Genomic DNA, 25,080 nt, shown 5'->3' with positions numbered 1-25,080 from the left:
AATGGTATGACACTACACTGAATAAACCAAACAGCATTAGATGGTATGACACTACACTGAGTAAACCAAACAGCGTTAGATGGTATGACACTACCCTGAATAAACCAAACAGCATTAGATGGTATGACACTACCCTGAATAAACCAAACAGCGTTAGATGGTATGACACTACACTGAATAAACCAAACAGCATTAGATGGTATGACACTACATTCAAATAAACCAAACAGCATAAAACACTACACTACAATAAACAAAACAGTATTAAGTACGCGCGAACGAGTGAGAGATTTTCAACACGAGAAGATAAATTTCGTATCTTTTCGCACCCACGTAATATCCTCTATATAACACTTCAATAAACCAAACGCATTAGGTGGATGGATGGATAGATGGATGGATGGATGGATGGATGGATGGATGGATGGATGGATGGATGGATGGATGGATGGAAGAAACTTGTGACTGTTTGCGTTTACCTGGTCATCCAAGAGTGAATCATTTATTATAGATGTAATTAGTTAAAGAAACACCATCCAGTCATATATAAACGAATGATTTCCCGCACAACTGTCCGTCAAACAAGCCAACCTAACTTGTCGGTAATAAAACCATTTAATCAATAACTTACCACCATTTCTCTATGGTATACAGATGCGATTTCTGGGGAGGCGCCATCTGCACGTTGGTTTTGAACTAGCCAGTCAACAGACTGACAAAGGAGATCCTGGTCAATCTGCACGCCATCAAACCTACTGGCTTGACAAAATACTTTAAGAACGAAAGCTGTCAGCCTGTAAACGTAAGAAATTTAAAGAAAATATCCGAGGGTTACTGTCGCTGAGTAGTGTTATGCCCTGTTACACATTAAAACTATACAGGTAATACATACCATGTACTTCCAGGAGTTCTTTCTCCCCATGCACTAAACGAATGATCAGATCTTCGATAGTTGAGTTCACGTTGATAGCCTAGTAAAACAAGAACAAACAAATTAAAAAATATATATTTGATTTATTGTAAATGGTGTTCAAACTCAATCCTACCTGACTGGATAAACTTGTAAGCTTTCTCCTCAACGCTTGCTGTTACTTGTCTCGTGTTGGTGAGGTACTGTAGGACGTACACATTGGGGGACATGTATATCATGGTTTGTTCACCACATCCAGTGGGCATGCGTAAAAGGCTCTCTAGTCCTCCGCTGATCAAATTAGTAACAGCCGGTCCAATCATATTACCTAAAGTCACAGGAAAAAATCTTGGTGAAAAATGACCAAATTCAGGCGCATGGTCATTTCAAGGGTAGAGAATCTCGCTTCAAAAGTGATTGTCATCATTTCAAAGAAGGATGTCAATGACTTCAAATCAAAGTGAATACCTTCCTCCCTTCATTAGAGTACTCCATGAATTCGAAGGTATAAAAGATATACTGCAAAAGTGATTGGTTGACATTAAATAACCAAAAAAAGTTCAAAGCCATACGTCAAACCAGAAGAAAGAATAGGCAAAATATGCAAACTCGTATAGAAGATAAAAAACATTTCTTGTTATCATACCTTATAGTACACTCAACAAAATTACTCGACTCTGATTGGTCGAGAGGAGTACAATTATAGCGTTAATTGTACTCCGTAGGAGTACCGAATTAAGTCGCTATGGCAACACGGCCAAAACAATGTCAAAACAATTATTTTCTATCATTTTGTACTTAAAAAACATATAAATAAAATTTTAAAGCCGTAAGAACTGATCTTTTTTATGCATTTCAGTTGCGCGATGGACTGAAAATCGGCCGCCAAATAGACAAAGATGAACGGCGTCGCTTAGCATTTTTTTACTGAAATTTTGTTGAGTGAACTATAAACAAAACATCGCACGATCTTCTCGTACAATTTGGAATTAATAGACACTAGTAATGTTTTGAAAGTTCTTTAATTGCACTCGCCTAAAGTCTCGTGCAATTACAAGAACTTACAAAACATTACTCGTGTCTATTAATTTCCAAATTGTACTCGAGATCGCGCGATTTCCTATACAAATTGTACTCGAGATCGTGCGATTTCCTATACAAATTGTACTCGAGATCGTGCGATTTCCTATACTAATTGCTCAGAAAATAGGTCTAAGATTGTTGAAAGACTCTATTCGTCAGAAAATATTAGCTTACACAACAAAAATGAAAATGAATTTTTTTTTACTGTTGAGAACTCCTCCAAAGCCACCTCAAAAAGCAATAGCAAAATTGCATTTGAAAATTTGAAAAACGAAAAACCTCAATCAAAACATTGGGTGGCCACTAAGATTCTCGATCAATAACAATCATTTGTAATCTTTGTTATCTTTGTGTTGTTTAAATTAGTTTATTGTCTTTTAAGCCAATGTAAAACTGATTTACACGGTGACAACAAATTGCCTTTGTCTTAAACAATATATATATACCAAAACCTCCTAATTTTTTCCTCTAACCGTCTGCGCCCCAAATGGAACCAGTTTTTTAATGGTTAACATAACCTTATTTTATTAGTTACGGAAAATGGTTATTCTAACCATAATAATAGCGGAGCACCATAGGTATAGAATATGGTAAACTATGCAAGTAAATTTTCGTGGTCATCGCATGGGAACCCTGTGCGTAACGCTAAAAGTGTCGCCCGCCAGGTGTACATCGCGCTTCTGATTGGTCGAGCTTTCAAATCACACGTCACTTGGAAAATGACGACTTTTTTAAACAAGCTTTATAACTAGTCATTTTTTGGAGAAATCATGGAAAAAAAGAATTCGCCACGGTGTGAAGATAGAGGTTAGGACATTTTCTATTTTGTTTTATTTAGTGTCAAGAGAATATGTTGTTAGTGTAGATAACATAGCTACAACATTACCGGAAAACGAGCAACGAACTAGAATGACAAACGTGCGAAAAAAGTCAGGTCAAAAAAGTGTGCCTGTTTTGTTATTGTGGTAAGAGTACTTTCATTTTGAATTTCATTCAATAATAATCTTTCTAAAGATAATTTATCCAAATATTGAATGAGTTTTAAAATTACACCCAATATTCAACTTGGGCTTAAATTTGTGTTGTTGTGAGATTGTGTTATTGTATAAAGAGCGGTACCTTGTCTTTAACTTTCAAAAGCTAAGAAAATATTTTAAAAACATTTCCAAATGCCAATTTACTGACAAAGAAAATTTTATTTTGTATTTGCATTGCATTTTGCGTAATTTTTTTATTTTGCCTCAGTTGTTCTTGTCAAGTATAAATGAATGTAAACTCATTAGTTTTTCAAAAACTTTTGTTGTTAAACAAAATGAAAACTGGTAAAATTGAATTTTCAAAATCTAGTAAGCTTATGTTTTCAAGCTTCTCGAAAAATAGTTAAGACTTTTATGAATGAAAATACGGTTCTTGTAAAAACATAAAACTTTTGATGTGGATAATTTAAGCTTATGTATTTTGCTCACCTTTTTTTTTATACCAGTTTTCAAGTCTGTTTCATAGTCTTGATTTGTCCATAAAAGGTCGGAAATCTCCAAAATTTCGATTTCAATGAAAGACATCCGAGGTAAATTTCACTAAACCTGATATTGTATTGGATTATTTGTAGTTATATCTTTCGTTTTATAAGTAAAATTAACCAGGAATTCAAAGATTTAAAAATGTCGGCCATGGAAAACTTTGTCGAAGAATCTTCCAAGAAAAAAACTAGCCCCTGGGGGGGGGGGGGGGGGGGGGGGGGGGGGGCTGGAAGTGAGTTGTGTACAAAGTTCTTATAAGTGGGATCGGGAGAGTATTTTCACGCAAAGAAAACGATGTAGTGCATTTTGATTCGTTTTCAGTGCATGTTTTTTATTATGGGAGACATTATCTTAATATTGAATAAAAAAACTGAAGAATTTTTTCCGATTTTAATTTTATCTTAATAATAATAAACAATAATAAACTTTATTTAACACAGAATCCATAAAGTTAAAACTTATTTACAATGGAGCTGTGTAAAACACACACACACACACACACACACACAAACTTCCACATTCATTCAAATTGGGCTCCCTGTGACTTGTGTATCGGGAGCTCCGCTTTTAGGCAGTGCCTAAATATATTTAATATTGATTATTTTAAACAGTTAACTTGGGATTATAACAACTAAAATACATTATATTTTTGTGTGCTTGAAAAGTTATTAAAGATGTGTATTTTTTTGAGCTCATTTTTCTCGGAAAGAAATTATGAGCTCCAGTCGGGATTCGAAGCTATAACTTCTGTTTGCTAGTCAGACGCACTGGCAACTAACCAACTGAGCTACTGGAATAAACTCCACTCCAAGAGGTTATCGAAAAGCCTTTGTCTCAAGTGATCAGGCTTAAATACCATCTAGACCTCGCTCACCAATAAGAGGTCTGGTAGCTTAGTTAGTTAGGGCGTCCGTATTAATAACATTAATTATTTATCGACCAATAAGAAATTTAATCAAGTGGCCGTTTCAATCGTTTATAAATATGTAGGTTATTTCAACCAAAATATATCTGTCATTAACAACCATATTGATATTCTTGGTTATTTTATCAACCAATTAGGATACGTATGTAGGTCGTTTTAACCAAAAAAAATGTTTTCCCTTTTTGGTTGGTCTTACTCGAAAAATGATAACTACAGATAATTCAACACGTTATCAGGTTTAGTGAAAATTACGATGGATTTCTTTCATTTAACTTTTAAATTTTGGAGATTTCCATGTACTTTTTTTCAGGGGAAAACTGCATCATCATGAAAGCTGGTAAGCAGGAACCGATGCTTTAATGAGCGACTGTCTGTAAAAATCGAGAGTCGGCCTACAGTTGCAAAAAATCGAATTTCTTTCAAAAGTAGCCCAACCAATAAAAAATGAAAAAGAGAAATGATGTGCACCAATGCTTCATCGCATATCGCTAATAAGAAGGTTGCAATTTAGAGTGATGATAAATCATCTGTTTACACACACACACACACACACACACACACACACACACACTTACTCACTAACCGGTAAAGTATATCATGGCGCCAACAGATTCCGGAATGCTTTCTTTAGGAACTTCTACTAGAATAATATCATATTGTGTCTTTTTGGATCTATCAAAGGTACCTGCAAATAAGAGATAGAGAAAAATGAGCAAAATGTCATCATTATTGGCACAGCATATACATATATAGGCTATTATTAACCGAGCGCCAGGTCCTTACCGTAATAAAAATAAAAATAAAATAATAATAATAATAATAATAATAATAATAATAATAATGATGATGATGATGATGATAATTCAAGTTAAAGTGAGGATGAAATATTACTGAAATATGAATACTTCAAGAGCGGATGAGCTAGAAAACGTCAACGAAAGAAACTGTTTTGATCCTTATACCGAAGGATTGCTCGAGATTACTAAGATGGAACTAAGAACAACTACGCTGGGTTGAACTGTCCATCGGCCATGTTTTATTCTATGTTTATTCCATGTTTTATTTTATTCTACACGCATGCGCCATACATTAAGTACTTAATCATTAACTAATACAACAGAAACCACTGGCTTCTTACAGAAGCGTCTAGGGCACATTCGAGATGCGAGTTGTTTGAAATGCGAGGTGCGAGTTGTTTAAAATGTGACATGCGAGTTGAAAGTAATGCATGTCGCATGTCGCATTTTAGTCAACTCGCATCTCGCATGTCCCCTAGAAGCTTCCGTACGTTTGCGAAGTAAACTTTCAAATTTATTTTGGCAATCACGAAATGACTAATCTACACTCGGTTCATAAGAGATACTGGGATGTATTGACGATTTCGGTGGGATATTAAACTTCGGTTGGGCGCAAAAAAATTCCTGTCATTTTGCAACTTTTTCGAAGCACTGTTCTTCGCTTACAACAAATAGTATCTTGTTTACGTATTCGTTTAGTTTGCTTGTTAGTTTGTCGGAGGTTCTGGTAAATGAAGATGATTGAAAACCGACGATGGAAACATAGTCCATAAGAAAACCCTGCTTTTATGGGGATTAAAAGCATGTAGATACGATTGCTTGAAGGTTTTTGTGGAGTTAACTCTTGTCGCCTTATTAATTTACACGATTTGAGAAACGATCGACTATGACTGCGAAATTTGTTTTGAATGGAGTGATATTGTAGATTTGCATAATAGGAGACAACCAGAGCAAATGTCGTGCTTGAAAGGTCAATTTTTGGTATGTGTATTTCACTGCCACTTATTTGTTAAAACCAAACATCCCCCTATTTCTATCGTTTGATGTCGGGTTTGAATGAAATTCTATGGAAGACCTTTGCCGGGTTTTGAACTGATTGTTACTAACAGGGACAGGTTTTCCATCGAAATTCAAACATACATCAAACATTAGAAATAGGGCTTCGCCCTAATATTCTAACATGCACCACGTGACCTATTTGACTCTGGAATATCCCAACGAGTCAATTGAATTTTTTAGTAAACACGGACGAGTAATATATTCTATGGTTTAACACAAGAAAGCATTGTAAATGTATAACTTTTTGTTACACCATTGACAAAATTAACAAAACGCGACATATATTTAGCTATTCTTATGCGAACTAAGATAAAATTTCCAAATATCTAAATATACATAATAAATAAAAAAATAGTCGATATAGTCATAAGAGGGTCCTAGTAAATATTATGAAATTACTAAGATCATACTCTATAAAGATTCAAATAAATATGAACATAGAAAATACTACCAATAATATATCAAGGAAGGAAAATTAAAAATTGAAAATACTCCAAGGTTGCCATACCTAACAATGAGCACGGCTTTTCTGCATTCTGACTGAAATGTCGGTGGAACACTCTTTTTGAGATTTTTCAAAGTCAAATGTGCATTTCTTGAATCAACTAGTTTCAAATATTATTCATTAGTAGTTTTACTGATAACATGTATCGCTCTGTACTCACGTTCACTGCGAAAACTTGCGTTTTTCGCTTTATTCAAGTCTTGATTTCCTTCAGAAGCCTGTTTTCTGTCTTGTAACACACCTGTCGAAAGAAAGCACGGACCGAATATTGACGCCTTCTTTTTGTGACTGAGAGCTCACCCTACTAGAAATAATTAATTTGATACCGATCGACAGTAATGCTCTTGGACATTCCACGCGGTTAACTTCGGGACAGGTTCGGCAGAATATCTGCATAAACACAATGACATTGAAGGAGTCGTTATGCAAATATTCTTCCGAACTTAAGGAAGGTACACCTAGGTACACCTCACTTTAAAAACTGTTTTCTCCAAAGTTTTTTCTCCGCACAATCCTAGATCAAGCTTTCCTGGTCCATTGATGTAGGAAGTCTAAAGAAAAAAACTTGGAGTCGTTTTGGAGAAAACGGCGAAAATGAGATTTTTAGCAAAACTCTCATATTTGAGGTTTACAATGACAATTTTAAAAGATTTTATGCTGATGTTTCGTAAATTTCATCCGCAATACTTGGAAATAGATATGTGAAAACTTCAAGGCAATCCATTCAATGGTAATGTTTCTACGGCGCGATGTTTTATATGCTTCAAATTTTGGATGGAATTTTCAAGCGGCGTCATAACTTTTTTTCTGCCTTAGACTTTCCATCCAAATACACACAGACTGCATTAATACTAGATGATAACACATTCTAAAAATTTCAAAAAGATCGTACCTGAGGACGAGGAGAAAAAAGCCAAAAACTAAAAATAGTACTGTTTGATTTTCGGTCGTATTAGGCTAATTAGAAGCCAATACTTTCATGGATAAACAGTTTGTTTGCACAAAACATAACTCTGACTATCGCCTTACTCGGGTCACTATACCCTCAATGAAATAAGTCACCAAGTGACATTTGTTATCATCTTAGTTCATTGGTACTCATAAAGCTTCACGAGCTTACCATGGGTTACCTTTGATTTGAGACCAGGATTTCTTGGACTTCCGGTATAAGAGCGCATACGTTAAAAGACTTGCCAAAAAAATATAAAAAATATGTTCCCGATTTCTAATTTCTATTTTGATCGGAAATAAACACAGAACTCTGTTTGAAAGCATAATTTTCATTGATCATATTTCAATTCCGGAAAACTACGCATGCATCAAAAAAATGGATTATGCCAAAGCCCTCGTTCTTCGTCGCAGGCCAGAAGAAACGCAGGCTCTGGTTAGGGACGTTCATGGACATAAAATCCCATTGTCAGATTTGTAAAAGATTTTGCACGATGAAAGAAAATGGGGGTCCTGACTTCGTTTAGTCGTCAGAATACGTGGAAGTTCACCATTTTTACGGTAAACACCCGCGAACAAGGTAAACATGTAAAGCTGTCAAAAATAAGTCACATTTTAATGAAAAAATACTAAATTGGTCGTCCCCATTTTTCACGGAAGACTAGAAAATAACCAAATAACTAGTTGGCATTTGAAATTTGTTTTAAAAATTAGAAATATAAAATGTTATTGGGCTACAAGTGTGGACTGGAAGCCCTCGAGTTACGCGAAATTCTAATTCAATTATACACAAAATATGTAATCTCGATTTGACCCATCCTCAGATTTTTTAATTTTTTAAATATTACCGAGTACTTTCAAAAAACGAAATAAAAAAGGAGGTGCCCGACTTCATTTTAGAGTTAAAAGAGATTAAAGACGTTTTTATGATATTTTGCTTATCAAAACATTGTAATGACGTCATCACGATGACTTCACCTAATTCAGGCGTAGAAAGGATGGCACAAACAATTCTCATGAACGTCCTTAAGGTGATTGGCTACTTTTGGAAAGAATTCTAACTTTTTTTTTAAAAAACTACGAATTTTAAAAGTTAAGTTTAAGTCTAATTTCAAATATGAAAAGAAAACTTGGATGTCCCGAGCTTGTTTTCAAGATAATCTGCATTTATTTTATACATACTGAGATTTTCTTATCAAATTTCATTGTGTGAAAAACAAGTTCGCGACTTTTTTTAGCCAATCAGAGTGGTGAAACGATTTGTCAAGCGTGAAAAAAGTGTTTCGTCCAATCGCAAACCACTGTTGAGGACGAATCGTGTTTTCGCGGTCATCGCCGGGTAGCTTTGTCGAGCAGCTTTCAAATATTTTCAGTGTATTCAAGTTCTTCGTAGTTGAAATTAAACTTATCTAATCAAGAGCTAGGAGATATTTGTGAGGATGGCTAAACAATCAAGAAGATTTGTGTCTCTAGACAAACCTATACAAGTTTATCGAAGACCAAAAAAAAAACAAAAATAACAGAAAAACTATTTCGAAGGCACGAAGAAATGTAAGTTTGCCTACTGAGTTTCTCAACTCCAAAAATGAAAGGAGAAGAGTCGAGGAAATCCCGCCAGAAGAGCTTAATGAATATATCAGTGAATTACAGTGCTATCTCAAACGAACAACAGAAAAACATGTCTTTGATTCTGAGTGGAAATACAACAAGTACGTCTATAGAAAAAAGGCCAGTTTACAAAGTGCAGTGGGCACCGAGCTAGTGCCGTGAATCTTCATTCATGAAAAGTTCTAGTTTCCCTGCAGCAGGCCCATTCAGTGGAGCACTTTTTCACGGAGGACAGTTTAACATGACAATAAACACTTAAACAAATCGTCGACTTCCACCGATAACTCATTCAAGTTAACAGAGTCAACACGTAGCTTCATGACGCACCAAGCGTGGGTTTGAATCGTCAGACGAAGACAAGCCTTTCACTTTGACAAACTAAATTAGACTTTATTGACCTACCGATTTCGGTTGCTTATTTCGTTATTTTCAAACGAACAGTTTCATTTTTAGTTTAGAATTTAAACGCTTTCTATTTACTTTGTACCAGATATGTCTTTTGATTTTAAATAGTGATATTTTTGCATGTAGCTTTTTAGCTTTTAGCTTTTCGAAGAGAATTTTAAAATACAGCAGTTTTGTATTTTTTTAGAGAACCCATTAAAAGTGAATAAATAAAAACAACAAAATCTCAGTATGTATAAAATAAATAAATTACAGCATGGAAAGCGCTTTGTACGGGATTTTCCCACTCGTTGGTTTTGTATCTGAAATGTCACTCGTTCGCTGCGCTCACTCGTTCGATTTCAGATACTTCACCAACTCGTGCGAAAATCCCGTACGCGCGCGCTTTCCATGAAGTAATCTCTATTTTATGGATGCCTACGCGCGAGTTTTTGAAGCAAACATTTTTCCACCGAAAGTGATCAGAAAAAAAAGCAAAAAAAAAAAAACAACAAACAAACAAAAAGCAAACAAAAAAAAAAAACAAAAAAAAACAAAAACAAAAAACAAAAACAAGCAAAAAACAAACAAACAAACAAAAAAGCAAAACGAAACAAAACAACATTAAATCTCATAAAATAATAGTTCTTTGGAGATTCTATGATTGCGAGAATGCCGGATAGTGAATCATTCTACTATACTACATGGACATTTTTTATCACAACTGATATGTTAAAAACAACACATGTCTGACAGTAATTAGTTTTGATTGACATTGTATCAAACATACCTTGAGGATCAAGAACATATGACTGGGTCTTGTGCTTCTCGACTCCCTCAGGCTGAAACAACAATTGATTGTATCACTCTCTCAGGAATCGACTCACCAACCACCACCGGCAAAGATGATACAATGAGCGTTATGTAACAAACACACTATCCAGTCCACACCATCGCCTGATAAGTGGGCTATAAACATACAGCTCAATTCATATCCAGGACCCTAATTAACCCTATTCAAATACTTCTACAGCCGCAGTGGCGAAGGAGTTATCCACAACCTTTTAGGTTCCCACGGTTACAACAAAGGAGGTGGGGGGGGGGGGGGGGGGAGGGGGGGGGGACGGAGGGGAGAGAAGGAGTTCCACGAACTTTGATTGGTAGGTTCTACAAAAATTCACTACTTTTGGGCGTACAACATCTTGCGAATAATGGTATTTTATGCCAATTTGATGGATACATTAACTTTGTAAACTGATCCAAAATGGCGGACCGAATTTGTGGTACTAGTAATTTAACTCTGGAATTTTATTACTGCCTATTCGTTTCAATTATAAAGAATTCTACTATAAAGAAGCAACCACTTTCAGTCTATATGGTCAGTCGTTTTAGGTTATTTACTACAATAAATTAATTTAAAGAAGTTCAATAGGGCGGATCCAAGATGGCGTATTCAATTGCAAGATGGTGGACATACCAAAGCAGCAAATTTAGTCCTAATACAAACACTATCGACGTATTTTCATGTTTTCCGATACAAAATATTGGAAGATATCTTAAAATGTCTTTTCACCTAAAAAAGTTATTTTCTACCGAGCAGATACGAAATTCAGTTAATTTTATGGCCTTCATAATTCGTTACCATGTAAAAAATTGATCGATCTCTAACACTTTGGCAATACCGCTATTATTTATCAGATATATGCATTATTGGAAGTTCCAGCTTATACATTATGTCTTATTGAATGTTTAAACTGTTTTCCAATATATATGACGTCACTCTGACTATATGATAGCATCATTGCTGTTGCTAATGACATAAAAAGACTTAACAGACATTATTCTTTTATAAAACATATATCTTTTGAAGTTTTATATTGTACATTCAGTCTTCGAGGTAATATTAGCTAATATAAACAACTAAATGACGTCATGATTATACTAAAGTGCCTATAGTTTAAATTTAAACTAATTTAATTTGATATGCACATTCTCCTCTGTAAATTTGGTGCTCATACGTCAAGTAGTTTAAGAGTTACAGGGGGCGGACCACAAAAGCCCCCTCCCCCCTTTGCCGGTCCCAGAAAGCCACAAAAGCCCTGTCTGAATAGATTTAAGTACCCCAGTTAAGATTCAGTGGTTAACAGAATACTTAAACCTATAAGGTCCGATCTCAGTATGTCAGTATGTTTCACTTTTTAAACCTGGGACGCGAATATATCTGCTTGACTTATTAACCTGGTTAAAGTGACATACTTACAACTACAAGTAGGTTTTTCTCCACGATATCGATGCTAAAAGTATCGAGGACAGCAACTTTTATGGGGACCAATCCATACTTGATAGGTACGATGGCTATGGGCAATGAAAACGAACCTCCGACCTTCACTTTGATTCCTTCTCTTTTAGTCAGTAGAATTCTTTCATCAGAAGGAGCAGCTGAACAGAACCCCTCATTTCCGAAAAGGTAAATTCTTACCTTTAAAAAAAAAACAAGAACAAAAAAAACAAAGAAAATCTATTTGTACAAGCAAAATTAGAATATATGTGTGTGTGTGTGCGTGTATATATATATATATATATATATATATATATATATATATATATATATATGTATATATATATATATATTTGTTTGAGAAGAAAAAGTCAAGACAACATTTTCCCCGACAAGCCTGTTTCGTGAATTGCTTCACTCTTCAGGGGATTTAATGATAAGAATATTCGTTACTATCATTTATATAGAAAAAGTATACATAATTAATTAATGGATGTAGTTTAGCTGTTGCGTAGTAATGCTTTGTTTCTGTGGCGGCATGAAGATGCAAGTTCGTTTCGCTTATTTAATGATGAGAGTTCCGGTCGATAGATTATTAGAAACTTTTCTTTAAGACAAAGGTTACATCTTTTGCTGGAGCTGTTGTAGGCGGAGCTTGTTAGAAACATAGAATCGAGGCTCATCTGTCTTTGATTATTTGCATATTAATTCTGATTTGCCACACCATATTTACTCAATTACGTCACAAGCTATGCCACGTGTAATACCGACAGGAAATGTTAGCTTCGTGCCCAGTTTTAGTCATTAGTTAGTCAGATCGTCCACGCTAGAGTCGTATATTTGGAAGCCAAGAAGTAGTTAAAGTTACCCCCTGGCCCATTAGAGTGCAAGCGGGAACAGATGTGTAAGTACAGTAATTAGCTTTACACCTTGTCTAAGCCCAGCCTCGGGCATAATAGCCTTTTAGTTACTTTATGAGACCCGTCTATGGTTTATACCGTGTTTAGTCAAGCACACGGCAACACCCTGAGATTTCTATTGCTTAGTAAGCATTCAATTTACAAAGCTAGGCCTATATCTGTATTTATACATTTAAATCTGTACCTTTAAGTCTAAAGCCTTTATTGATCTCATTATCGCTAGTATATTTTTCACGTCGCTTGCAGTGGCACGCCCTAAGGCATAACCATAATCGCATCATTTATATTAATACTACGTGGGAGTTTCTAGTAGTTATTTGATTGCTATGTTATCATAAAAACTGTTGGTATCATTTTTACTTGTACCTTTAGTTTCTTAACCTTTTAGAGTTTGTCATACTAAAACTATGATCGGAACGCATGTTATTCTTTATGCGTGTTTCTATTGTCTTGTAATCCTATTATTTAGTAATTAGTTCATTGATTGTATTGTTTTCAGTTTACGTTTGAATATCGTCAATTAAAATCACCATCAATCACAGCCGATTTTCCGTGGTTCCTGACCTATTCAATCAGTAAAGCTCCCCCGCACACTGAGCTTGCCGCGACAAGTTGTTTAGCTTGCTCTTCAACATTCGCCGTAAGCCTAGCGCAACAGAGCTTGAAGATAGGACTCGCCATAAAATGGAGTAGCTGATATTACTGTTCTTGAGAGTCCAGATGTATTTGCTGAGTTCAGTCGAGTTTTTATGTTGTTCGTGGCGGAATGAGGCGGTGTGGTTTTTGTATCTTGTTTTGAAGTCGTTTTCTGTGAGTCCTATGTATGTTGCGGTAGTGTTGTTGTCCTTTCTTGTGACGGTGGCTTGGTATACAACTGATGATTGGAGGCAGTTTCTATTAAGCGTGCAATTGTTCTTTTGTCGGCAGTTGCATGTTTTCTTGTCCTTTGTGTTGTTTGCGGTGTCGTTGTCGTCTCTCGGTGAATGAAAAATGCGCTTGTTGTGATTGTCAATGATTTGTTTGGCATTATTCATGCAGCTGTAACTGATCTCGATGGTGTTACGATTAAAGACTTTCCTAAGATTATGGCCTCTAGGAAAGTGTTTATCAACTAGGCCAAGGAATCTCTGTCCGATATTGGTGCTGACATTTTTGCTAAATGGGGGGTTGTACCAGAGTATGCCGTTTCGTTGTCTGTTTTTGCGTTTTGTGGTCGCGGTTGGTTCGTAGTTTAGGATGTACTGGTATCCGCTTTCGTCAAGTGCTTTTTGATATGGAAGGGCAGCTTGGTCGAAGGATGCTTTATCGGATGAAAGGGATGACAGTCGTCTGTTGATGCCGACAGGTATGTTGTTGGTAGTGATTGGTGGATGGCTAAACTACATCCACTAATTAATTATGTATACTTTTTCTATATAAATGATAGTAACGAATATTCTTATCATTAAATCCCCTGAAGAGTGAAACAATTCACGAAACAGGCTTGTCGGGGAAAATGTTGTCTTGACTTTTTTTTCTCAAACAAATATTCTGCTCTACTTCTATCGATGTATTGAGAACTATTTTACGGAAAATTGATTCACAGATTTCTTATATATATATATATATATGAGAAGAAAAAGTCAAGACAACATTTATATATATTGATTTATATTTATTTATGTATATATATATATATATACAGCCATTTGCAAAAATTATGGCCGTTTCAAATATACATACAGGTATATCAAAAGTATATCAGACGAGGCGGGATATATTTCTTGATATTTTTTTCAGAAAGCCCTAGTGATAAACAACTCGAAAAAAATATCAGGGAGGATATCCCATAACTTTTGATATGCTTTTGATATACTTGTACATATATATGGAAGCGGCCATAATTTTTGTAGACTAAATCGTTAAGTAAGAGCACAATGATTATCAAGGACTGACCGCTCCTTCTGTGTTTTGGTAGTTATATACAGTGGCTAGGATCGATATCTGTTCGCCAAGTTGAGCAGAGTATGGCATCGTGAAACGCATGAAGAAACGTTGAAAGGTTTTCATATTTAACGGCTTTGCAATTCCAAATCCTGAGGTGTTAGAAACAGCAACAGCCTGTACAACCCAACTTGTGATGGTATGTGGTAAGGTTGCTACTAGCATTGCTCTGCCACATTGGTCCTTTTGCAAGTATTTCTGGCAATCAATGTGGTTTTCTTCGTCTCTGGAAAAAAGAAGCCCATGATATTTTTCTTGAGTGAGAAAATATAATATAAGACTGGCCTTATTGACAAATCTTGTCTTTTCTACGGTTCAAGGGGTTTTAATTTCTCCGCATTCTCTTAACTGCAAAAGTCCTTAGCCGTGCGTTTCTCCGCGTCCTCTTATTAGAAATATTTTGAAGACTTATCTGCCTTACCCTATAACCTTTTCTTCGTAAATCCAAGTCTCTGGAAAATAGCTTCGTACTTGAGTCATCTCGATTAGTTCGTCGTCCGAGGGGCCGGCAAAGTCTCCAAAATCTCCAAAATCTTCAAAATCTCCACTTCTCGCTAAAGCCCCCATGTCTACATCCAACCAAATAAAAACACCACAATCATTATTTGAAATATGTTTAGAGAATTTTTGTTATTATTATTTGTGGCTTGATTAACTTAGTCAAATTCAATTAGCGATCTTTCCTCAATGCTGCGTTCTGATTGCAAAACATGCTCACTTTGGAGGACAAAACAAAAGAATTTCAATCTCCAGAGAATCTTAAACATGATGCAAGGGGTCTATTGACTCATAGCCCATTCGGGCTAAAGGACTAAATGCTAAATAGTCGTTGTACCTTTGGCTCCAAATCTCCTTACGCAACACTTTATAAAATGCGTCATGCATTCCCGCAGTTTTTGGCCCGTGTATTCAGGAACGTCTAAATCATATACTCGTCTGATGCAGCTTCTTTGGTTTTCATCAGTGGCATTGCCTAACTTGCAACAAAACGTCTGGGGATCTGAATCAAAAAAATAAAATAAAATAAAATAAAATAAAATAAAATAAAATAAAATAAAATAAAATAAAATAAAATAAAATAAAATAAAATAAAATAAAATAAAATAAAATAAAATAAAATAAAATAAAATAAAATAAAATAAAATAAAATAAAATAAAATGAAATAAAATGAAATAAAATAAAATAAAATAAAATAAAATAAAATAAAATAAAATAAAATAAAATAAAATAAAATAAAATAAAATAAATAAAAATAAATAAAAAAAGATAATAGTTTGGCAATGATATTAATGACTTTGTTTATGTTGGTTGACAGTGGCTACAATAATGATGTTGATGGTGGCCAGATAGTCGTCATCATGACGATGGAGACGACAGTGATATGGTCTTGGTGTTTAAACGAATGCTATCCATGGGCAGCAGCAGATAATATTTGGTTTGTGACGGGGAAAATGCTCGTTAATAGCCGCCATCTTCTTTCTAATGAGGCCGTTATATCTTATTATGAAAAACCGAAAATACATCATTAAAACAGGGAGCCTCTCCTTTACCAAAAGATATGAGGGTATGCCCTAAGTGGGCGTTACCCACCTCTCGGCCAATGAGATGTATGAATTACGTGCCTCGTAATCACTTTGAATTGGTTTAGGGTAAAAAAAAAAAATGCGGATTGCGGGCAACGCAAGTACAAATAGTAATTTATCACTATAGCAGATGTAACTATAACTATAACTATATGTCAGCAGTATATGACTTACTTTGGATGACAGACCTTTTTTGTCTCGGAAGAGGGTCATCACATATGAAATCTATAACAAAGAATTAAAGAAAAAGAGATTTCACATTCCCCATTTCATATTATTGAAAAGGTAAATTAGGAAAACATGCTGAAGAAGCTTAAAGAAATGAACGTAGCAGGGAATACATGGCCAGAAATTCCGAATGGTCCTGCGCAGTAGGTTCACTAGAGCTTTAAAGACAAGGTTATGAATAAATGCAGAAAATATATAGATACTCACAGATTTTGTAGTTTTTTTTCGATGCTCAAGATCTTAAACTCCTCATATGCTTGTCATTTTGCAAGACACGGTATGGAATTGCGATATAACTGTTGTTTCGTAGAAAGAAAAACTATTCTTGATTCGATTTAAGAGCACTATAAGTGTCGTTCTTAAGACAAAACATGCAGACTACCATTTTGAAAAATTTGGCACAAACCTGTGTTCATCGTAGAGTATTTATTTATATTGAGCAGTAAATCCCTTCGTATGCTTCCGACAGTTCAGTGTCTTGTCCACATTTTCTACAATATCCAAAAATTAAAAGATTTCTTTAGGTTTTACGATCTTCAACTTTTTAGCTTAAAAGCTATCCTTCATAAAGCACTTTTAGGCTTCATCCTTCTGAAAACGCAAAGGAAAATTAAGCCCGAAAATTTTACTAAATCTTTAAGCCATTTCTTCGAATATCAATACTCCGTTGTTCAAGGCGTTCTTAGCATATGGCAGATACCAGCCTGGTAACAAAAAAGCGGAATCAATACAATCAGTTGCAACTTTCAAAAAACCTAATGTCCGATTGTTCTAAATCTCAAAGCCCCTGGTTATCTTTTCGCAGATCAACAAAATTTTCTTCCTAAGGCCCCGTCCACATATTTTTTTATGCGTTTAAGCCTTCCGTCCACACGTAATCGTATATTTTTAAAAACGCTCTCCAAAGTGGATATTTTTGAAAACGCCGTTTACGTTTCTTCGTGTGGACAGCCGTAAACGTATATTTTCGTAAACGTCACAAGTCAGCTCCGGTCTCCTTTATCCAGTACGTTTCCAAGATGGCGTACACACGCGTTTTGAACTGCGTGATGCTTAATTTTATTTCTTGCATAATTGCAAGCATTCAGCTAAATCTTTCAATACTTGAAAGCTACAGCAGAAGACTAAACCTCTCAAGATTGTTGTGTTCCACTAAAACTACTATAACTCGAGTAAAGCGACTTAGATTTAGACATGTGAACAAAGAGCGAAGATTCTGGACCAGACATGGTCGTTTGTGACTTCTAAAAGAAGCTGTACTTCGTCGTCAGTCCAAACAAAGGAGTTTGTTTTGTTTTTATCAATTTTTTCTTTCGATGTTTTTGCCAGTAGACGTCGACATTTTCCTTCTCTCTCGATCACACAACATGGGCTCTAACACTTGACAACGAGACGCTGAAGCAAAGATTGCAGGCTCAAAATTACAAGCGCATGCGCGATTGCTGTATGACATCGCTTTATCGTTTTCGTGTTGACGGGTGAAAACGATTCGTAGACGATGACCGTTTACGTGTGAACGGACAGATGCGTCTATTACAAAAATACGAGTTTACGATCGCAATCGTTTTCGTGTGGACAAAGTGACAAAGAACATTAAAGCTGCTGAAAAAATATGCATTATAAAAGCATTATATAAGCTATGGAATAACTCATATTATTATCTTGCATATCCACCACGGCAACTTATCAGTCTCTCTACCTCATAAAATATTCCCTTCAGTCCTTACTTCAATAATAGCAATATATTTGCTGCTGATAAACTGTTTAGCACGCTATAGAATCATTTTTCTCTCATTTTTCTCTTTGCCATTTCGAAAAATGCAGATCGAGCAAAGTGATTAGGCCAATAAGAATACAGGGATTAAAATATAGTGATTGACGTTAGTAACTTGATGATGACGTATTAAGCTCCTCCCATAGTGATTCGAAATTTCTGGCCATGAATGAGTAAAAGGAAAAGTAATTGAATGATGAAAACCTCATAGACTAGCTGGTACTACCTTGACGTCCAGGGGTTGCGAGTGATGGAGCAATAACAGCAATGCCAGCATTCTGTTTGTAAAACAATATAACTGTATGTAAGTAAGTATTCCTTAAAATTACTGCGGGATTAATTGTTAAATCAGAATATGAATCGTTACAGGTTAAAATAAACGCTTAATTGATTGTTTGGTATTGAAGGATTACCTTAAAAATTCCTTGCGTATCTTTGCCACTTCCAACTCCGCATCCAAGATCGAGATTCTCTAGCTCGTCAAACACCTTTAGGTATTAAAACATTACTAGCTTAGCAAAATTCAAATTCATTCATTTATATGCAGCGGTTGTTTACTTTTTTTATTATATTTATTATATTTTTTAATTTTATTTAGTAACATTGCACAGGCTCAGCCTGAGACAAGATACATGTACATCAAGGGCGACCCCCCTGTCATTCCTGAGGTCAAATGGGCCTCCTGTGGTAAAAATGCGACTGGGATTCCTTTGCCCACAAAATTTACCCCTGAGACCCCCCCTTCAAAAAACCCTGGATCCGCCCTTGTAAATATAAACAGAGTTCATAGATATAAACTACATTTAGACAAAAATACATTAAAATATAAAATGAAAGTAAAGCTAAAACAATAAATATATACTAGAGGCGTCAGCGACGGCAAACTGCAGAGATATTAGTGGATCGGCATTTGGAACAAACGGTTTTATACTTACACGCTTTGGAGTTAAACTACTGTCATTCCGTAACAGGTAGACACTTTTGTCAACCCCTAGAATCCCCACGCGAGTGCCTTTTCTTCCCAGTACTTTAATAATATACGGTTCTCCTGGTCTCCATGATAAACTGGGGTCTTTGGTTTCCTTATCTTCGATGATTTGAATCTAAAATAGTCCAAATTGGTTTAAAAAAAATTGGGTTTAAAAAAATCTCAATACACAAACTCAGAATTTTACTGCATCATTACTGCATAAACATAGCAAAAAAGATCGGGACACCCACACGCGTACCCACAAACAAACCTGGTTTGGTAAAGAACCGTCAACTTCCAATAAGATAGAATCAGCAATCACTTCTCCTCCTGATGATATGTAATACGCAACCAAGCGAGCAGATGGTGACATCATACTTGTAATTTGAAAACTTATCGTTGCACCCAAACCAAACTTATTAACTAAGACATTATGGTGAACAATTTGTCCCCGGGATACAACCTTTAAAAAATGATGATGAGATCTGATTAATTTAAAGCTGTCACATGAGTATAAAACTTAATTTCAATTGTGTACGAAGTACGCACCATATACGATAGTTTATTAACTTCGTTGTTAGTAAGGAATGTTGCATAACAGAAGACGGTCTTGCCAACCTATGTCAAGATAAGAATAAGCATCATCAATAAGATATTAAAATAACACGAGGACGTACTCGGTAAATGATGTAGATTGTAGAGTTCTCCCTCTTTTACCAGCAAAATCCAATTTTTTTAAAGCTTCATTTGAATAGCTGTTCTGTTAAGGTGACTGCCTACTTTTGGAAATTGATTTAAGCTTTTCTTAAAACTTCGATTTTCCGAATTGAAATTTAATGCTGATTCCAAATCTGGAAAGACAAATAGGGTGTCCCGAGCTCGTTTTCGAGATAATCAGCATTTAATGGGAGCCTACGCACGAGCTTTTGGAGTAAAAATTACGCCACCGGAAGTGATTAGAAAAAAATTAAGATGAATAAGATAATAGTTATTTGCAGACTATATGATTGCACAAACGAAGGCTAGTCAATCCTTCTACAATAATATATGGATATTTTCGACAAAAAGAAAGAGAGATACATTGATTTGTCATATTTTGTAGTTTCGGTGCTCTTAAAAAATCTCATAAAGTCGAACAAAAATCCCTACAAAAATCTATTTTTTCACGTGTTCCTGATTTAAACTTTTCCTAAAATGTTGATATAACCTTGATTTTTAGGAGTTTTTTCGAATGAGCTATCAAAAAATATAGAGTCCCGTTCAAAATTTGAGGGTTTTGTCCTGTTGAAGCTCAAAACGCGTATGGTTCTTCAATAAAATCTTGTAGATTTTTCAGCGGTTTTTGAGCGCGCGCACATCGTGCATGGGCTCAAATCGAACGTTCAAAAGTAGGCAGCCACCTTAAGCTTGATTATCATATAATTATCCATAAAATACCTATATTTCTCCTTTTCGAAAAACTGATATTTTCACATGTGAAAATAACATGTTATTTTCACACGTGAAAATATCGTTACCATGTGTATTTAAGCTATTAGTTTATGAATAAAAACTTTTTATACTAATGAAAAGCTTGTTAAGCTGATTTTATGGATAATTATATAATAAACAGAATATTACATGGGCGCTTGGAGATACGAAATTTATCTTCTCGTGTTGAAAATCTCTCTTTCGCTGCGCTCACTCATGAGAGATCTTTTCAACACTCGAAGATAAATTTCGTATCTCCGCGCGCCCATGTAATATCCTCTATATATTTCCAGCAAAGGTAAATGTCAAAAAAATATCTAGAGCTGAACTCGTCGACTTCGAATTGTGTCAAAAGAGTCACCAATGCTCAAGTTGTTAATAAGATGTAAGAAAGTACGTTTACATTCTGAATAACTAAATGAAGTTGGGGCTGAGAGGGTTAAACATAGCCATTAAATGGAGAACTCGTGGATATTGAACTGTATTTATTTTGAGTTATAACTATTGAGTAGAAGTTATCATATGAGTTATTTTCTGATTGCGATTGATTGGTTTTAGAATTTTACCCTTTTGTTCATCTATCCCTTGCAAAATAATTGATTGCGGAATCTTTTAAATTCATTAATGATGTATTTATATTATACATTTGTAAGAAGGCAGACGGGGTATTGAAAAACACTTTGATTGATTGTCTTTATTGCTCTTTAGTGTCATATTATGTTACACAAATGATTACTGAAGACAGAGTGAAGGCATTTAACCAGTGAAATAAAAATTATAGAGCTTGAGGGCTAAATTAACTGGAACGTTTTCTAGTTATTTGTCTATCTGGTAGATATATCGAATGGGAAAAATATTCTTTACATTTTTCCTAATTATAGGTAGTCATTGGTACCTAAAATCCCTGGTAAAGTAATTGTTAATTGGAATTTTAAGGGGTTCAAATAGACACAAAAGAAAACCATGGAATTAGGGTTTACTAATGGGTATTAGTCTTGTCATAGGACAATTCAATATGTTGGCCAAGTTTGATTATTGTAGATCATCATAGAAAACAGATTATCAAGCACGAAACTTAAGTAGGAATCGATTAATCAATTAAGAAAAGTAGGTCTATTTGCTCTGAGTGTTATTTCTAGGATTATATGAATAGGCTCGACATTTTGGTTCCACATGTCACAAGGGAGAACAGAAACGCATGTCAAAGTTAAACAGAATCAATTGATCGGTAAGCAAGAAACGTGTTTCTCGGAACCAAAATGTCAGTCCTAATGGTTTGCTTGAGGTTAAGGTCGACAGCTCAGCACGTGGAGTTGTTGGCCATCTGAGCAAACATTCTATTCACTTTTGACATCTCTAAAGCTTTTGTTCTCTGATAGTACTGCATTAATCGGGTGTGTCAACAATCTGTTGACATCCCAACTTTAGTCTCAATAATCTCCTTCATTTTTGTTTCAAACTTGAATCACCTTCAAGTGGTAATTAGTTAAGTTAAGTGTATAGTTACTACTGTATGATCTATGCGATTTAGAGTTTAGTAAATCATAGGAATTTGGGTTAGTTCGAATTCCTCCTCGGGAATTGGGAACTAGCTCATTAACTCCTCTGAGTCGCATTGACCAATCACAGTTAGCGTCAGGTCATTATCGGTTTGACGTCACTTTCTATAGACCACAAATAATACTTAACATACGTAGCACTCACTAAGAGTTAGTTCGAGTTCGAGTTCAAATTCACACTAAGAGATAGAAGAGAAGAATACAGACCAATAGTTATTAGACGAGTGAAGAAGACAACCGAGCGAATAAAAGACCAGAAAAAGAAAAAGTCTACGTGTGTGTACGGTGGGACGAGCTAGTCCGCCCCATTCCAGTCATCGGGAAAAACACCACGTCACAGTCTTATGAGCGGCGGTCTGTAAAAATCAACTAAAGGTGTGCAAAATAAAATAATAATAAAAAATCGAAATATTTTTTCCTTAGCCCAGATGAACTATTAATGGGAAAAATACTTAAAAAACCTGAATCTCATCAGATTTTTATTTTAGGAGAACGGCGCGATTTTCTGTTTTCCCGGTTGAGGACTACATTTCACCGCACCTCACAAAAAATTCTAAATCAAAAACTAAATCAAAAACTAAATTAATATTACAAAAGAAGAGATATTTCCGATAATTCTAGAGGTTATTTTTTAACATTATCGATAATATAATTCGAATTTTTACAGAATTTCTAACTTGAGTGAATTTTCACGCATGAAAATATCGCTTAACTTGAACGTCGAAAATCGCACATTGCTACATGCTCCGAGGCAATGAGACTACAACCAGATTAAACCACAATGTTATCGATGAACTAACACTATAGTGAGTGAGTGAGTGAGTGAGTGAGTGAGTGAGTGAGTGAGTGAGTGAGTGAGTGAGACATTTGCATGTTCAAACCCTTCACAATAACTCAATTCTACGCTACACGTATCCACTTTTAAAAACTGAGGCTTAGCATAAGATTTGTAAAATTCCTTTTTTTTACAGACATTAATTAAGCAATCACCAATAAACTAATGGAAGATGAGATTTTACGAGAGGATATCGAAGCTGTAATGAATAAACTTACCAAAGAAAACAAGAAGAGTAAGGAAAAAGCTAAACTACTGGAATCTCCATTAACTAGAGCATATCATGTGGAATCAGGAGAGGGGAAGCGTCTCCAATGTTTGCAACCTTGCATTTCAGTGCAGCGTGTTTCAATTCGTAACGATGGATTGCTTCAGGATTAGATGTTCTGGTTGATATTAATAAACCACCATAGCAGTTGGAAAATGGATCGAAAGAATGGCGAAGTTAAAGATTGAAAAGCTATTAAAAGCTAAATCGGTAGTTTTATAGTAGTGTGCAACCTGCTTTGTATTTTCATCTTACAATTTGTTGATATTTGACTACTATTTGTCGCGGGACATTTCGACCGTTCTGTCATCTTTTTCGCGGGTCGGAAATGTTTCTTTTACTTATTAGGTAATATTCTTTGTTATTGTATTTTTTCTAGAAAATTTGAATAAATGATCATTTGGCTTTAAGGATCTGTCAGTTGATTTGTTGTTCTCTCAAACATCATATAGATCTTCTTGAATAAGTCAGATTGGAAACCAAACGATTCATCCATTTTCTCTATAACTTCTCTATAAATTATAAAATAGCGGCTCTTTATTTTCTCTTTAATTGTGAAACAAATATTCAGTTGTAGTTTATTTATTTATTTTTTGTTCATTGAAAGATGTTTTAAGAATTTTTTTTAATTTTAGGAATTTCATTTCGATACTTAGGTAATTTCGAGGATCAAGGTTGTTCAACGGCTAGACACAGGTAGTCCAAAAATGGTTTTATAAGCTCAAACTGTATTTTAAAGTTCTTACTGATTATTAATTTATAAGAGCGAGCTTGAAATGGAAGCTTCAGGTCCCTGAAAGTCAGCAGAATCGCATAAGACTACATAATTTACCTAGAATAGTTATGCCTATTTTGAAAGAGCAATCTCAGCTCCATAGCCCTATTAATTGAACGATTATTAAACTCGTAGGCCGCCATAATCTGTTATTTAATTGTCTATTATCGAGAACGTTGGATTGGTATTTCTATTTTTGTACCGTATGTTCGCTTTGAAATCATATGCTGATAACCGATTTATCACAACATGGCCGTGGTGTACTTCGTCTCTAGGGCTCCATAAAAGCTTTAACGCTAAGGGAAAGATATGGACTTTCAGTTGACAGATTTTCTTCATAAATAGCATGCATAATGCTCGATGTCGTAGGTTCTTGAGGTAGGTTATTGAGGTAGGTTCTTGAGGTAGGTTCTTGATATTTTTCTTCTTAAAATTCGACATTTAATTAAAATTGCCTATGACACTATGCCCATGAGAAATGTTGAAATATTTTTTGGATTTTGACGCTTCTTTCTATTTTTTTCTGTGTAGTTAAAAGTGCAATTTCAAAAACATGACCGAGCGACAAGGGAGACTGGGCTTGTGACGTCAGAGGACATCTATATCTAGCACTCTCTAGCTATTTGCTGTCATTGTACTTCGTTTTCATCGTAATTTTCGTTTTTATGACCACGTTGCATTTCAAAAGTGGAAGGTT

The 25,080-nt window shown here is 35.2% G+C and overlaps 1 protein-coding gene across 1 annotated transcript in view; it reads right to left on the bottom strand.

The window, feature by feature from the left end:
* LOC116296478 (A.superbus venom factor 1) overlaps positions 1–25,080 on the bottom strand; it is a 53,443-nt gene that overhangs the window by 9,561 nt on the left and 18,802 nt on the right. Inside the window, 16 exon segments of the mRNA XM_089024857.1 lie at positions 632–794; positions 893–971; positions 1,047–1,238; positions 5,022–5,123; positions 6,960–7,040; positions 10,530–10,581; positions 12,000–12,218; positions 14,873–15,146; positions 15,342–15,489; positions 15,756–15,920; positions 16,679–16,729; positions 18,733–18,784; positions 18,920–18,994; positions 19,442–19,609; positions 19,748–19,939; positions 20,026–20,094. Of these exon segments, the coding sequence (XP_088880983.1) occupies positions 632–794; positions 893–971; positions 1,047–1,238; positions 5,022–5,123; positions 6,960–7,040; positions 10,530–10,581; positions 12,000–12,218; positions 14,873–15,146; positions 15,342–15,489; positions 15,756–15,920; positions 16,679–16,729; positions 18,733–18,784; positions 18,920–18,994; positions 19,442–19,609; positions 19,748–19,939; positions 20,026–20,094 (2,082 nt within the window).

Source organism: Actinia tenebrosa, unplaced genomic scaffold (genome assembly GCF_029948245.1).
Source record: "Actinia tenebrosa isolate PJP-AT-01 unplaced genomic scaffold, QUT_ActTen_1.0 PGA_scaffold9__36_contigs__length_13948895, whole genome shotgun sequence".
Lineage (NCBI taxonomy): Eukaryota > Metazoa > Cnidaria > Anthozoa > Actiniaria > Actiniidae > Actinia > Actinia tenebrosa.
This window is presented reverse-complemented; position numbering and strand designations above follow the sequence as displayed.